This window comes from Halichoerus grypus, chromosome 15, assembly GCF_964656455.1.
Source record: "Halichoerus grypus chromosome 15, mHalGry1.hap1.1, whole genome shotgun sequence".
NCBI classification, from domain to species: domain Eukaryota; kingdom Metazoa; phylum Chordata; class Mammalia; order Carnivora; family Phocidae; genus Halichoerus; species Halichoerus grypus.
In genome coordinates, this window is record NC_135726.1 from 12,056,420 (window position 1) to 12,071,933 (window position 15,514).

At 43.4% G+C, this 15,514-nt stretch overlaps 1 protein-coding gene across 4 annotated transcripts in view; it reads left to right on the forward strand.

The window, feature by feature from the left end:
• The window catches only part of WDR59 (WD repeat domain 59), an 83,604-nt gene that overhangs the window by 59,271 nt on the left and 8,819 nt on the right, over positions 1–15,514 (forward strand). For 3 of the 4 annotated variants that reach the window (XM_036088095.2, XM_036088099.2, XM_036088094.2), the window contains 6 exons: positions 3,480–3,536; positions 9,172–9,305; positions 10,672–10,753; positions 13,418–13,530; positions 14,840–14,990; positions 15,072–15,144. In XM_036088095.2, coding sequence (XP_035943988.1) covers positions 3,480–3,536; positions 9,172–9,305; positions 10,672–10,753; positions 13,418–13,530; positions 14,840–14,990; positions 15,072–15,144 — 610 coding nt within the window. The remainder of the gene's footprint in view (positions 1–3,479; positions 3,537–9,171; positions 9,306–10,671; positions 10,754–13,417; positions 13,531–14,839; positions 14,991–15,071; positions 15,145–15,514) is intronic. The other variant, XM_078063095.1, reaches the window with a different exon arrangement.

The following is a 15,514-nucleotide window of genomic DNA, read 5'->3' on the forward strand; positions in this document are numbered from 1 at the left end:
TGTGTGTGGAGAGATGGGGTGGTTCTTATAATCCATATTCGTCACTCCCCATTTAACCCTATCCTTGTTACCTCCAACTTGTTAAGGTAATTCCCACTGTTTCAGGTAGGATAATTTAGCTGCAGATCTTCCTTGGTGTTCTGATGTTTGTCAACAAATTAAGGGATGCTTCTGAAGGCTTGGGATCTCGATATATTTAGAACGTCATAGCGGTGAGAAGTTTTCAAGTTGATCTCTGAGGGGTCTTATGCTTTTACTAAGTCTACACCGAAGTGCCCATCTGAATGGGAAAGTTTATGTGAAAATCACCTGAGCCTGTCCTTGTGTTCCTGGGTTCTCCAGGAACTCCTCGTCCCTAACGTAGCTATATTAAGCTGTCAGAAGCCTTTGGTGACGACACTGTAGAGAATGTTGGCAGAGTGTAGGAGTGCTTCTAAGAACTCTTTCTGTGTTGTCAGATTGAGAGGCTGGTTTAAACTGCCTTTTAACTGACATGATGTTTTAAACACAGCTACCACCAAGCTGTTAACCAGCTCAGTCCTTAGGAATTCTTTGTTGCTGTCCCGAACTAATTGAGAAATGATGGATTGACTATCACTGAAATGTGTTTTTTAAAAAATTGAATTATTTTAAATAAGAACCCAGTTTCCAGCAGGCATTAGAGGTGTCTGCACCTCGATGACAGTGCGGTGTCTAGCCTTGGTTCACGCTGGTGGTTGGACACCTCTGCCTTTGTCTAGTCTTAGGGCTGGTGTGTGACTGAAATGAGCAGCAGGGACTGACGCTTGAGACAGGACCAGCCTTGGACAAGACCACTCTGCTGGATGGGGACAGTGATTGTTGCCTTTCTGTAGTCCTCTTCTTCACCTCTCTGACAGAACTGTGCCCCTCTGGCCCCTGTTATCTTCCCAAGTCCTTTACATTCAAAATTTTTAGGTTTTCTTCCCCTCTAAGCAAGCTAGTAGGCATTTTATTGACATAACAGTCAAACAAACTCATGGTTGGGTAGATGGGGGCATTTTCTTTAGCATCAGGGCCAGGCTGAGGAGATCTTTTAGTCAAAGAGACAGTTCTGAATCCCCCTCTGAGTCATGTCATGTGTTACTCCTGCTTGGGTTTGGATTGGGAAAATAGGTGGACTAGCATTTTGACTCTGACAGTGCAGAAAGGCCGTGCCTAGTCACAGTAACTCCAGTTCCACGATGGGACCTCTCCTAACGCAAAAGCATTTGTAAAGCCTTACTTACGTACATGTTTTTCACAGTCTGGCTTCTTTTACCATAAATGCCATAATCATAAAGAGGGACCAAAGGCACATAGATAATGACCTTTTATCAGACAGGATCTGCTGGGGAGGAGGGGAAGGATGTGATACTTCACTTTCGGATGGCTCCCAATACACAGCTTCTCCACAGAAAACAGGCTATTATAGTCCCTAAGATGACCTCATATAGTAAGTGATCTTTAAGTTTTATTTCAGAGACTGGCCATATAAAATGGGGGCAGACACTTGTAATTTTATATGAAACGTTTGTATTTCTGTGTAATATACGTACAGAAAAGTTCACAAATCATAAGTATATAATTCAGTCAATTAACAGTCACACAGGCCAAGAAATAGAACATTCTAAGAACCGTAGAAGCTCTTGGGAGGGAAGCACATCTCAGTGGGTGACATATAGTAGTTATTAGGTGAAATCCTATGAAATTACTGATACCTTATTTATTTATTTATTTATTTTTTAAGATTTTATTTATTTATTTGACAGATACCACGGGCAGGGGGAACAGTAGAGGGAGAGGGAGAGGCAGGCTCCCCACCAAGCAGGGAGTCCGATATGGGGCTCGATCCCAGGACCCTGGGATCATGACCTGACCCGAAGGCAGTTGCCTAACTATCTGAGCTACCCAGGTGCCCCGATACTTGACCATTTTTAATCTCAAAAAGTTTCATGTGGTTCAACCTCATAAGAAGTTAAACAAGTGAGTCATTTTGTGACGAATCTGAAATAAATTCATCTCTCCTTGAACCTGTTCATGTCCATCCCATTACTTGAGGCACAGGGAAATGAAACACAGCCATGATACCTTACAGAGGCCATCTTCCTTCCTCTTAGAGGTCGATATAGTTTTATCCCTCAAGGAGTATTTTCTTATCCTTAGGTATCTAGTTTGACATGTCAAATAATACCACTTTTATTACTTTTGTTCTCAAAATGATTCCAGATTGCCACATTTCTCTGTGCTTAAGTCTTTATTTTCAGCCCCAGTTTTTCCCCTACATATTTTTATTCTCTTTCAGATCTCTACCCTTGAGATCGTTAAATGAGTAAGAGTCAAGGAAAAGAATATAACTGCATTAAAGTATAGCAGTGAAGGAATTATAGAGTGTTTTGGAGATTATAAGACGCTTTATGGAACCATTGGGGATTTTACCGTTTGTTTGTCTTGTTTTTATGTATTTTTAACCTGCCCTACTTAGGTCATATTATTATATTCACCCAAATGTTCTCCGGATGGAATTCCAAGGTTCGTTGCTAAATCCTTAAAAATGTGAGAGACCTAAAAAAACAACAACAATGAAAACCAACTATCAAATTTTATAGGAAGTTAGAAAGCTGGAGAGATGCTAGCATTCATTTGGTAACTGGACCAACTATTAATAGTTGATGAAATATTGTTTATTCCTAGGACAAATCAGAAGACCCAGAACTTGTGATAAACATTAGGCCTTGGCCTATAAACATTCCTAAAATTTTGCACCCGTGCTTCAGTTTATGTCGCTAAAATAGCTCTAATGTAAATAACTGAGGCTGTCTTGAAGTTAATAGAATAATTTCTGATTTCCATAAACAGTGCTTTTCGGCCCCAGTTTCACACTGATGCTCGTGTTGTTAGCCAGTGCCCTCAGGAGGGCAGCTCTTCAGCCTTGCTCCCTCTTTCCCTCCATTTCTCATGCACACTTGCTTACCCATCACTCTGAAAATAGCCCTGCAGCCCTGAGGTCAAGGCTTCCACTTTCCCCAATGCCCACCAAACCACACACCAGAAACAGTTGGGTGTCAAGTCTACCAAAGAACTTCTTCCTTTATAGGAATGAGAATCTTCTCGCACATACATGTGCTCTTGATGGGGAGGGGAGACCCTCCACCCATTTCTCGACTTGCCCTGCGATCCTCCCTAGAGTACACCAACATTGACCTCAGCCTCCTTATATCTTGAGATGTGTTTCGAACTGAAGAACGATGACACTGAAGCTGGGTTGGGAGAGCAATGGGTCGGGAGGGAGGTGAGGGAATACAAATATTGCTCTGCTGAGGTTTAGATTTTTAGTCGTTCAAACCCGATTTTGCAGTAAATTGTGGTACCTTTTAATCCATCAGATGTGTGGGAAGCTTTCATTTTATTCTATATTTTTCCCTTTTAATTTTCTTGGTGTTTTTCTTCCCTCCTCCTGGGTGTAACGTTTTCACGCACAGATGTCTCCTCGCTCTGCCCGGCGACGTTGGTCCATACAAGCAATTAACGACTTCCCGGTACTGTGCGCTGTGCAAATGCTCTCCTTGACTAATCCTGTCTGCCCAAAGGCCCAAGAATAAAATGCCACCTGCCTGGCTTTGAGGAACCTGAGTGACAGGCTGGCTGGTTTTCAGGACCAGCACCATAAATTTTTCACTCTTGGGAGTCAGGCACCGAGGACTTCCTCCTTGTTTCATCCACTTTCAAATGGGTGAATACTGAGACCGTTAAGGATCGTGAATGGGCTTCTTTAAAAATGAAGCCAAACACTGGGTTTCTTGGAAAGAACCCCAACTGTAAGCCTTTAGCTCACCTGATTTCATTTGGAGTATTTGTATAATTTCCTGGAGCTTTCAAAAGCCTACCTTTGGCATGGGGTGAAGCAGAGGAAGATATAAGAGGCTTCCACCATTTTGTCTCTCTGTTTTTATCGTCTTGGTCTAGTTCAAAGAGGGAAGTGCTCACCTGCTTCATTGGCATGATGCATAAGCTAGTTTTTAATCGTTCAGGAACTTTCTGGAACAATTTTTTCCTTGCCATCAGTATTTTGCATTGCAATGAAACCTCTGCTGTGGACATCCTCTCTCTTTTCTTTCTCTCTTCCCTGTTCCTGTTGGCCACCCCCCCTCTTCTGTCTTCCTCTCCCACCCCCTTCATGTTTCAGAAGGTGGCCTCGGGCTGTGCAAGGCAGCCTTGTGGCTTTTTTGTAAATTTTATTCGGTGTAAAAAATTTTTCGGGGAATCGTCCTATAGCCTTTTCATACCGAACCCAGTTGAAATCAGGAGCCCTGATTAGCACGTACCGCTGCTGCTGACAACTTGCGGGCAGAGCCAACGTGGCCGCCTTTCCTCAAAAAGCCTGTCCCAGCCAACCCGACTGCTGGGTTTCCACTGATTTCCAGAAGACTCTGCTCCTGCTGCTATTGAAATAGGAACTCATGTTGACTCACCGCCCACTCTGCTGATTTTGCATTGTTGGTGGGGTTGCTGCGAAGCAGTCGGTGGCTTATTCTTGGGCTGTTTTTACATTTAACCCATTTATTGGCATTGATGTCGCCTCCGAGTGTAGCAGTAATACTGGTGGTGCGGTCGCAAGCTGGCTATCTTGGTTGTCATTCAGTGCTCTTCGCACCAGTGCCTCCCCCACCCCCAGTCCTTTCCTCCCTGTCCTCCTTCCTCTGATTCCATGAACGCCTTCTTGGTATGTTCAGAGGAGCATCCCGGTGCTCATCATGTGATAACTGTCTGTCTCGTTTTGTCTCTCTTCCCTCAATCCCTGCTTATGAAATCTGTGGGGAAGGGGCATTTCCTGTGATGGGGCATTGAGAAGACCCAAGAGAAACGCAGGGCCCTTTGCCTCCCAGAGGGACTGATCCTACTGCACAGAAAAGCACCCACATTGAAGCCCGTCAGAGTGGGACTGGAGCAATGCGGGAGGTTTCGGGGGCTTTTAGGCCAGAGTGCCCTCCCTCACCTGGGACGTTCAGCCACACCTCAGCCTGGTGTGTCGCTGTGCTCTGCGTGTTGTCACCTGACAGTTGCACAGATGAGAGATTCCTCAGATCACCAGCAAGCTGTAAGGGAAAAAGAAGTCTTGGGGAAGTGTGGTTGGAATATGAACCCTTTTTGCTGCCGAAAAGTTATCTGTGCTCATTTGGGAGCAGCGAGGACCTAAGGCCCTGACATCTGATTGGAGATTGAGCATGTGTTTATTTAGGTGGCCTTGTTATATTTGCATCCCCAGAATAATTAGTCACTAGACTGGAGTACTGGGAGACCCCTCTAGCCTGAAAGGGAGGTACTTCGTATTTAAAAACCACCAACCACTAAATAGAAAAAACAAAACTCTTTTATGACCCCTTACAGATTTTTGATAATGTTTTGCAGTTATTCCTTGCTGGATTATATGAATGCACAGCGCTGTCCCATAGTTGCTTTTATAGTTTGAGGCTTGGTGGCAGCTGTGGTTAGGGTGACCCAGTGGTGGCGACCTCCTGTTACAAGCTCAGAGGCAGCTTAGTGAGTTTCTACCACACATCGCCTGTACTTCGAACGGATCGGCGAAACCACCTGGAAGCCTGCTGTCTCAAGAAGTTGCCAAGCAAGTCCCAGGAAATCCAGACTGTGATTTCCATAATTCAGTGAAGGATGATTACAGAGAGTTGTCCAAGACCACTGTCTTTACATTTTCATTAAGTCCCTATTGATGACTCACACGGGTTTGTTTCTCCCCATCTCTGTAACCAAGGACCACAGATGGGCAGAGGGAAGAGTCCTAAGGCATCTCTTTGGACTCCGTTCTCTTCCCTCTGAACGTGCCTACCCCTCCCACACCCAGAAAGGGGATGAAACAGAGTGTGAGGGTCAGGGTCTTGAGCCTGGCTTGAAATACAGCATCTGGGTCTGAGCCCGGTGAGCCCCACATGAAGCCACGGCCGCCTCTTGTCTCTGCTGGTATTCAGCGTGCTGCTCTGGATGTGCTCGGGATACTTGGCAGAGAAGTGAAATGAGAGCGGTTGTAGAGACGGGTCAGGACTCGATACCATCAGATGTTGATCTCCTTATATGCAGAAATGGATCCATTTAAAAATGGACCAAACTGTTTACATAGTAACAGATAGCTTAGTCTTAGGGCTTTTTTTTTTTTCTTTTTAATCCAAAATCATGCACTCGAAAGCAGGTTAATAAGGATGGGCTGACAGCCTGTGTTCAGATCTCAGCTCTTAGGAGTGTGGCCTCAAGTAAGACTCACATTCTCATTTGTGAAATGGAAGGAGCAGCCCCTCTTTCAGAGAGCTGAGGTAATGCCCACGCTTGCAGAGAGGAAACAGCCCCGAGCAGGAGCTCCTGTTGTTCATAATAACAGACAAATCTGTAAATCCTAAGTCATACATTTATACGCTTGGACTTGTGTCCGGGGCATCTTTCATTTCCCACATATAAGACCATCTGTGCCATTTGAAGGTGAGGCTGTGGGGAAATAGGACAGTTGCTCATGATCTTCCATGTCCATTACCCAGGTCCTTCTGCTCAAGTATTTTTGGCATTCTAAAATGATCACTTTCAGAAATAATTCACGTCTGCTAGGAAAAACATTTTTTTTTTTTTTTTAAAGATTTTATTTATTTATTTGAGAGAGAGAGAATGAGAGACAGAGAGCATGAGAGGGAGGAGGGTCAGAGGGAGAAGCAGACTCCCCGCCGAGCAGGGAGCCCGATGCGGGACTCGATCCAGGGACTCCAGGATCATGACCTGAGCCGAAGGCAGTTGCTTAACCAACTGAGCCACCCAGGCGCCCAGGAAAAACATTTTTAAATGAGCTAGTCTGTATGCAAAGGGACCACTTTTGGCACACGGGCCTTAATATTTTGCTTTCATTAAGTTTGCTTAAAAAGGTGGACATTGTGGTGGTTTTCAGTGTGGTCTGAAAGCTAGTAGACCCCATCCCTCATGAGGCCTCCATTTATTTCCACCTTTTAGTCACATGGAGCTATAGTGACGTGCCCAGTTGTTCAAACACTCCTCATTTTCTCTCGTAACAACGAGCCAGAGTGTCTGCCTGGAACAGTGTTTTAGAAGCCTTCCACCCAACACAGAAAACCAATGAGATGGATCATATTCCATTCCAGGTGGAAGTTTTTTAGTGTCGGATCTTTTCCTTTTGTTTCTTTCTTACTTTTTAAATCCAGTACCCCAAATCTCATTTGAGATATTCGATTATGTAGGACCTACGGGTGTTGTTTCCTGGAATTTTTAAACTCCTGGAAACCTGGATGAAAAAGTTTGTGTACTTAACACCCTCCCTGTTCCAGTTCACCACACTGTGCTGTTCCAGTCACTGCCTGGTAGATGCCCACAGAATTACCCTACCCACAACCAGTCACGTCAAATTATTTCACACACATGGACAACATCTGTCCTGTGTTGGTTAACACCGCCTGGCTCCAGTCCATTCTGACAGGCTGTTTGCTCTTTAGCCCATTCTCCCCTTAGTTGCATCCTCATCAGGCTGTTTGTGGCTAAAAGGCTAGTATTTTTGTGAGTGTGTACGTAATTCTTTAGAAACTAGGCAGCACAAATCGAGAATCGAAGGGCTGCCGGACAGTAGTAGACAGGGCTTCTCTTGTATTGATAGTAATGATGTGTATGAATAAAGAGCACAAAGTAACTCAATTGCTGCTTAAGATCAACTGGGTCAAAGTTCCAAATTGATAATGTAGCACATGTATTTACAAATTATGATAAAAAGTTCAGAGACCTCAGCTAAACTTCATCTGCCACGAACCGAGTCCAGGTGTCCTGGATCTAGTAGGTTCCATAACCCTTACTGAGCCCATAGGAAGTTCCATGCTGTGGGCACCTTTGGGGATTAGATGGGACAACGCTGGTCAGAAGCGACTAACTATAGACCATGACTAATGAATGGAAGAGTGTAGAAAAATCACTAGCGGAAAATGAATTATTTGTGAGTAATATAAGTAATGATCTAATCTAAATTCCTGAGAGCTTGTAATACATTTATAATCATTACAGATTTGTTTTAATCGTAAGTTTTCAGTCTGCACTCTTACCTTTTCATTGTGGCCTTATTAGACTTGCAAGATCGGAAAGGAGCTCATCCTGAGGCATAGTTATCAGTGAGCAAAGAGGATGACATGAGACTAAGTTCATAGCAAATAAGGAGCTCACCCAGGGTCACACTGAACCAGCACAGGTGGTAATAAGACCAGCACACCTTGGTTTTCTGACTCCAGATTGCAGGCCCCTTCCCTAGCAACTTTGTTAATAAGTATGTCACCTCCCCCCTGAGTTGAATCACTTTGGTGGCCCCCTTTTTAACTTCCAGCAATAAAATAAAATAGAATATTGTTCCCTCGGCTGGTTGTCATTTTGAAGATACCAGATCAGGCTACGCTGATAATTCTCCCTTTCCAGGACATCTCTCATTTCCCACACACAGGCTCCTTTGTAGGGGAGGCTCTGGGGAAATAGGACAGTTGCTCATGATCTTCCGTGTCCATTACCCAGGTCCCTCTGCTCAAGTATTTTTGGCATTCTAAAATGATCACTTTTAGAAGTAATTCAAGTCTGCTAGGAAAAACCAGGTAATTCTCCTTGAGCTGCTAAGTTTCTCGGTCTGCCTGCCACAGATTAAGGTTTGCAGAGCCCACACTGCTGTGTCTGAATTAAATTTTCAACAAATCCTATTAAAGCTGTCTGAGAAGAAAAAAACCTTTGATTAGCTTCAGGCAAGAACTTTGAACCTAAGGCTGATCCCAACCTTAAAAGTTGCTCTTCTCCCACATTTTTGGGGTCTTTACTAACTTATTTACCTGCTGTTCTTTCTTTCTTTTCTTTTCTTTTCTTTTTTTTTTTTTTTAAATTCTAGATTCAAGGTGTCTATTTTTGGGCATCTGTACCATGTATGTAGAACTGCAGTAGGTGCATATGTTCCTGTTAGGATTTTGGAACCAAGAGCTCAATGCCCTTTGCCATCCTTTTATTTTCTACAGATGCTGATTCATATAATTGTGGGCATGATGTAATGCAGAGTCTCTGCAAATAACCAATGACCCAACTCTGACGTGCTCTGCGACTGTAGGTTTCCGTTCATCAAAGTCCCCATTAGTTATATCTCGTCATCTCCCCCAGAAATCCAGGAGATGGAAAAGCAAGCGTGAGGGATCGGACTCCGGCAATCGACCGATCAAGGCTGCTGGGAAAGTTATCATCCAGGACACTGCATGCCTTCTTCCTGTTCACAAATCACTGGGAGAACTGTACATGTAAGTCTGCCATGCTTATCACACAGTCATCATAATCCACGTGGTTTTATTTCTTTTTTTAAAAGTATTTTAAAAATATTAAAGTATTGGAACCCTTTCGGGGAGCCTGGGTGGCTCCGTCGTTAAGCGATTGGCTCTTGATTATGGCTCAGGTCATGATCTCGGCTCAGGTCATGATCTCAAGGTTGTGAGTTCAAGCCCTGTGTTGGGCTTCATGCTGGGTGTGGAGCCTCCTTGAGATTTTGTCTCCCTCTCCCTGCCCCCCACCCCCCCCACATGCACACTCACTCTCTGTGTGTCTCTTTCTCTCTATCCCTAAAAAAAATAAATAAGTATTGGAACCCTTTCTTCAGAAGAAGTTTTAGGAGGAGACCAGTATGTGAGCTTTCTATTGCTGCATAACAAGGTACCACAAACTTAGCAGCTTAAAATAACATACATTTATTATCTCGGTTTCCATGGGTCACGGGCCCGGCATGGCTTAGCTGGGTCCTTGCTAAGGTCTCACCAGGCTGATATCGTAGAGGTGGCCAGGTAGTGGTCTTATCCAATGCTCAGAGTCCTCTTCCAAGCTCATTCAGGTTGTTAGCAGAATTTAATTCCTTGAAGACCTAGAACTCGGTGATTTTCATCTTCAAGACCAGCAGGAGTTTCTCTCTGATGCTTCACTTTCTTTCTAAGGTCTCACCTGATTAGGTCAGGCCCACCTAAGATAATCTCCCTTTTGACACATTCACAGTGGACTGATTAATAACCTAATCTTGGGTATGATAGCCCATCAATATTCACTGGTATCACCCATAATTAAAAGGAGGAGATTATAATAGATGTGTGGTGGGAGGGGGCCTCAGAATTCTGCTTTCGATACCTATTTGTAAAACAGTTAACAGCAAAGCCACCTTGGTTGTAGGGAGTTGGGAGGCTAGTGACAGGCATACAGAGGCTGGCCTTCTTGAACTGGAACACATAACAAAAAGTGTTTATTTTGTAATACATACACAGCACACCGCTCTTTGTATTAGAAACCACAGTGTTGCACATATTTAAATTCCTTTTTATTCAACCGTTAAGCCTGGGGAAATCCACAGAAAAGCTGGTTGCCAAATTGACATTTGGGGTTGGCCTCCTGTCCTGACTTCAGAGAGGTGAACAATTTCACCTTCCCCAGGCACGAACCCCAGCCTGAGCTGCGGGTAAGCTTTTTCTCCATATTATGTAGCAAGAGTAAAGCTTAAGGCCAACATGGATAAAACATTTTGGATGACAACTAAAGAGGCAGTTTTTAGTTTGTCTGTTAAACCAGGGGTCACTGATTTAGGAGGTTAGACTAGAAAGAAACTTCTTATTAATTCTTTTTACATTTCAGATTGAATGTGAATGATATTCAAGAAACATGCCAGAAGAATGCCACTTCTGCCTTGCTTGTTGGAAGGAAGGACCTTGTCCAGGTATCGTGCATCCCTCCTGATGGCCATCTGGAGTTTTCTTTTTGAGCCGATTGTTTTCACTTCATAATTTTGGTTTAGTGACCTTTCAAGGCGTGCTTCCTATTTTGCAATTCCTATCCCATTTTCTTTGCCAAACTGCAGGGCTAGAGCAGCTTTCTAAATCCTTTGGGTTCTCTCTCTCTTTTTTAAAAAATACTTATTTATTTAAGTAATCTCTACCCCCAATGTGGGGCTTGAACTCATGACCCCGATATCAAGAGTTGTATGCTCTTCCAACTGAGCCAGCCAGGCACGCCCCCCTTTGGGTCTTTTTCTTATTAGAGCTTAGTTGAGAAGATCCTAAAGCATGTAGTGAGGATTTTTTATTACATTTCTACTCTGGTATCATGGTGATTGTTACACACATAAATGTGGGTATCTGTGCCTTTGCCATTTGCACTCTCAATTCTGTTTTGCTGGGGTTTTTATACTTTTAAAAATGCTTTGTTTCAGGGGCCTGGGTGGTGCAGTCAGTTGGGCGTCCGACTCTTGGTTTCAGCTCAGGTTGTGATCTCAGGGTCATGAGATCAAGCCCTATGTTAGGCTCCAAGTTCAACACGGAGTCTGCTTTGGATTCTCTTCTCCCTCTCCCTCTGCCTCTCCTGCTGGTCCTCTCTCTCTGCTTCTCAAATAAATAAATCTTAAAAAAAATTCTTTGTTTCAAGAGCCTAGCTCAGTCAGTAGAGCATGTGACTCTCGATCTCAGGGTTGTGAGTTCAGGTCCCATGTGTGGTGTAGAGTTTACTTAAAATTTAAAAAAAAAAAAATGTGGGCGAGTTGCCGGGCTGGCTTAGTCAGTAGAACATGCAACTCTTGATCTTGGGGTTGTAAGTTCAAGCCTCATGTTGGGTGTAAAGATTATTTAAAAATAAAATCTTTAAGGGGTGCCTGGCTGGCTCAGTTGGTTAAGCATCCAACTTTTGATCTCAGCTCAGGTCTTGATCTCAGGGTCATGATTTTTAAGCCCCACGTTGGGCTCCATGCTACTTAAAAAAAAAAATATTGTGTGATCCTGGCCAGCACTTAATCTTTCTGAACCTCAATTTCCTCAACTATGAAATAGTCCTGATTGTAGTACTGATGAGAAAGAATAAGGTCATATATGTAAAATTCCCATACCCATATCTGCTAGATGGCAAATATCCAATATAAGGGACAGTCGCCACTCTGTTCCTGTAATTATTGTCATCATTTGTGGCATGGTACTCGTAAAGGGACGGAAATGGCATCGGTGCAAATGCTTGAAGAATGGTTTTTTTGTTCCTTTTTATGCACATGTTGATGATGATGTGTCTGTTGTTTTGCAAAGAGTTGCAGAAATAAACCCAAGTGTCAACTATTCCTGTCAAAGCTGTTTAGGAAGTGTATATTAAAAGTGAGGAAGTAACAGGGTGCTTGGGTGGCTCAGTCCTTTAAGCTTCGGACTCTTGGTTTTGGCTCAGGTCATGATCTGAGGGTCGTGAGATTGAGCCCTGCACCAGACTCCACACTCAACAGAGGGGTCTGCTTGAGATTCTCTCCCCTTCTCCCTTTGCCTCTCCCACGTTCTCTCCCTCTCTCTCTCTAAAATAAATAAATATTTTTTTAAAAAGTGAGGAAGGAACATGCCTAAATTGTCAGCCAGAATAATAAACATCCTGTCCTAACCCAGAGAGACATAACTTCTCTCATCAACTGTTCAGGTAGGTCCTTGGTTATAGAGATAAAAGTAAACCTCATGTATCTTGTCTTAATCAATACTTGGGTGCCTGAGTATATGGGTGCCACCTAATTTAATTGATTTTTTACATATCTGACATGTTTCTCTACCCATTTTTCAGTATTTTTGTTTATTCTTTTTTTTCTTAGATTATAGACTCCTCGATTAAAGTCTGTATTTTCTTCTTTTCAAGTTTCTCACAGAGTCTAGGATAGTGTTTTCCAGTTAGTAGGCATACAATGATATATTGCTACTAAGAAAGATTTTCCAATAGCACTCCATTTTTAAAAGTGTGGAGGGAAGGAGGCTCTGTTGACGGCATGATATATTTAATATTAGCATGTGCTGAATCTTGGAGTTAATAGACACCTAATGGATATTAGTTTCTGCTTGATGACCCCAAGCCCTGTATCATTTCAAGTTTGGAGATATTCCTCAGACTTGGATGTCAACAAAAAGAAAGTCAAGTCTGTTTTGTCCTGGCCTATTTTTCTTTAGCTTTGAGAGTATACTGAAACTTTTGTAATGAAAGCAACAAAGTTTCCCTTTACTTGGGCAAAGGACAGATCTGAAATGTGATACGGGATGCTTTTTTTCCCCTCTCCCTGCCTGTTCACTAATGAAGCAACAGAAGAAGTCACTTGAGACAACCCATTGGGGTTAATGCATGGTGTCATTTCTTTGAAATTTGCTTAATAAAAGTTTTTAAGACTAGTGTTTCTTGAGCATTACAGTCCCCAGAGAATCTTGTTAAAATGCAAATTTTGATTCAGTATGTCTGGAAGGGGACCTAATGTTCCCAGTTTTTGTTGTCCTCAGAGCAGCAAGGCTTTAGGCTGTGTGTGGAGGAAGGTGGGGTTCTTTCATGCTTCCTGGTCCTTTCCTCACCAGTCTGACTTCAGGTGTTTCTCTTCGATCTGTTCCAGGTTTGGTCACTGGCTACAGTTGCTACGGATCTTTGCCTTGGTCCTAAGTCTGACCCAGATTTGGAAACACCCTGGGCTCGACATCCATTTGGGCGACAGCTGCTGGAGTCCCTGTAGGTTTTGAGAGCTAAAAGTGAGGAAAATGAGTGATGTGAATTTTAGGTCTGTAAACACTTGCAGTATTTTCATTGAAGGGATATGAGGAACGGGAAAAAGTGAGATCTTTCCCGTTAGTGCTACGATAATTTCTGTGCACAACTAACTTCTTATAGCAGAAGGAAGTAGACAATATTAGTCATTTACAACAAGGATTCGAGACTCGTGTGTCCTTTAGAGATTTATGCTTTAGCCCAGTCTGAACACAGGAGTTTGAACTCTTGAAATGCTAAATTTCTTGGGTGCTATAGAGTTTTGCTCCCAAGAGCAGATTCTCTAATTCCGTGTTGACTTACATGCTTTCCAAGGGCAATGACGTTTTTACCCTGTTTGGTAGTTTATGGAAACATTGAATTTGTGTTGGATTTATTGCACTTTAATGTGGCAAGCTGGAAATACAATGTGAAAATGGCTTACCACTTGAATCTTCATAATCATGAGGCTCAGAGCCTGACAGAGAGACAGAAAAGCTCTAATTCCTTCAGGTGGAGGATTGCTTGACTTACTTGTTGAGGCTGGATGTGGGACCTGTGCTGAAGCTTCAGTCGCCTCATGGTGACGCAGGGATGATAATGGTGGTTCTATCCACATCACTTAAGGCTCAAGTATGATGGTATGAAAACACTTTAAGAAATACCATACATTGCTTGGTAGGAAAGTATCAGTATCATTCCATCACAAAGACCAAATCGTTCTGATCCCTACCTCACATCCTAGCATAGTGGTCCTAAAAGGAGCAAGAGGATGTGAGTACCTAAAAGCTAACAATATTCCTTGTTATTCTTATTTAATAGCTCATATTCATAATTCCACCTTCGTGTCTTTTGCCAGTTCTCCATACCATGGTGGTGGTACAGTGTTCTGAGCACCCTCACGTAGCGTTAGGTTACGAGTGAAGAGTGATCCTTCTTGGAGTTGGGGAGACTAAGAGCACATGCATGGCCTCATTCAGATGTTAGTTTAGTCCACTTAGTTCTTGGAGAAGCCACACTCAAGTCTGAGCCATGCCTGGATGCCAACTAGAAGCTTTCAGTTGGGTTATCCAGCTCATTTGTAATACTTGGATACATTCTTTTCCAAAACAAATTTAGCCATACTCAAAGTACAATCTGCTAGATATGTAGAAAGCCCTGGTTCCTGACGATTTTGTGAAGCAGAATTAAGAAACCTCCCTTCTATCCCTTTGTCAGCAACCCACCACAACTGTGACAGTTATCCTTCTTCTATCTCTTCTCTTGACTTTCTTTCTCTCATCTTTTCCTCCAGGTTGGCTCACTACTGCCGACTCCGGGACGTCCAGACATTGGCCATGCTCTGCAGCGTGTTTGAGGCCCAGTCTCGGCCTCAGGGAATACCAAACCCCTTCGGACCCTTTCCCGGCCGGTCCTCTAACCTTGTGGTGTCCCACAGCCGATATGTAAGCCTGCGGCCTTGTGTGTTGTGTTTGACTTCTCCTAAAGGGAAGCATGTTCTGACTCTGCTCCTGTTTGTCCTGCAGCCCAGCTTTACTTCTTCAGGCTCCTGCTCAAGCATGTCAGACCCAGGGCTCAACACTGGTGGCTGGAACATAGGTTGGTATGGTGCTGATTTGGCCACGCTGGATTTCTGGTACTCTAAAAACTGTGAATTGTTACTGTGTCAGCTTCAGTTAATAGATGCACTCTATACTTACCTTGCTTCTCATGTCTCTCCAAATTTAATATGATGGGGATGCTGTAGTTAGCAAGGCCTGGACTTGAACAGGCCAGTTTCTGGTATGTCTTTGTGCCTGGCTGGGTTGCTTTTCAACTCGTAACCTTGAGAGACTGACGGTGGGACTTCAGTGTTTACCCGGTAAACCCAACCCTCATTCTTTCTCCCTCACATGCCCCCCGCCCCACCCCAGTCATCTGCTACTTCTTGTTAGCTGTGGCTTCCCACATACTTCTTTTCAATGTGGAG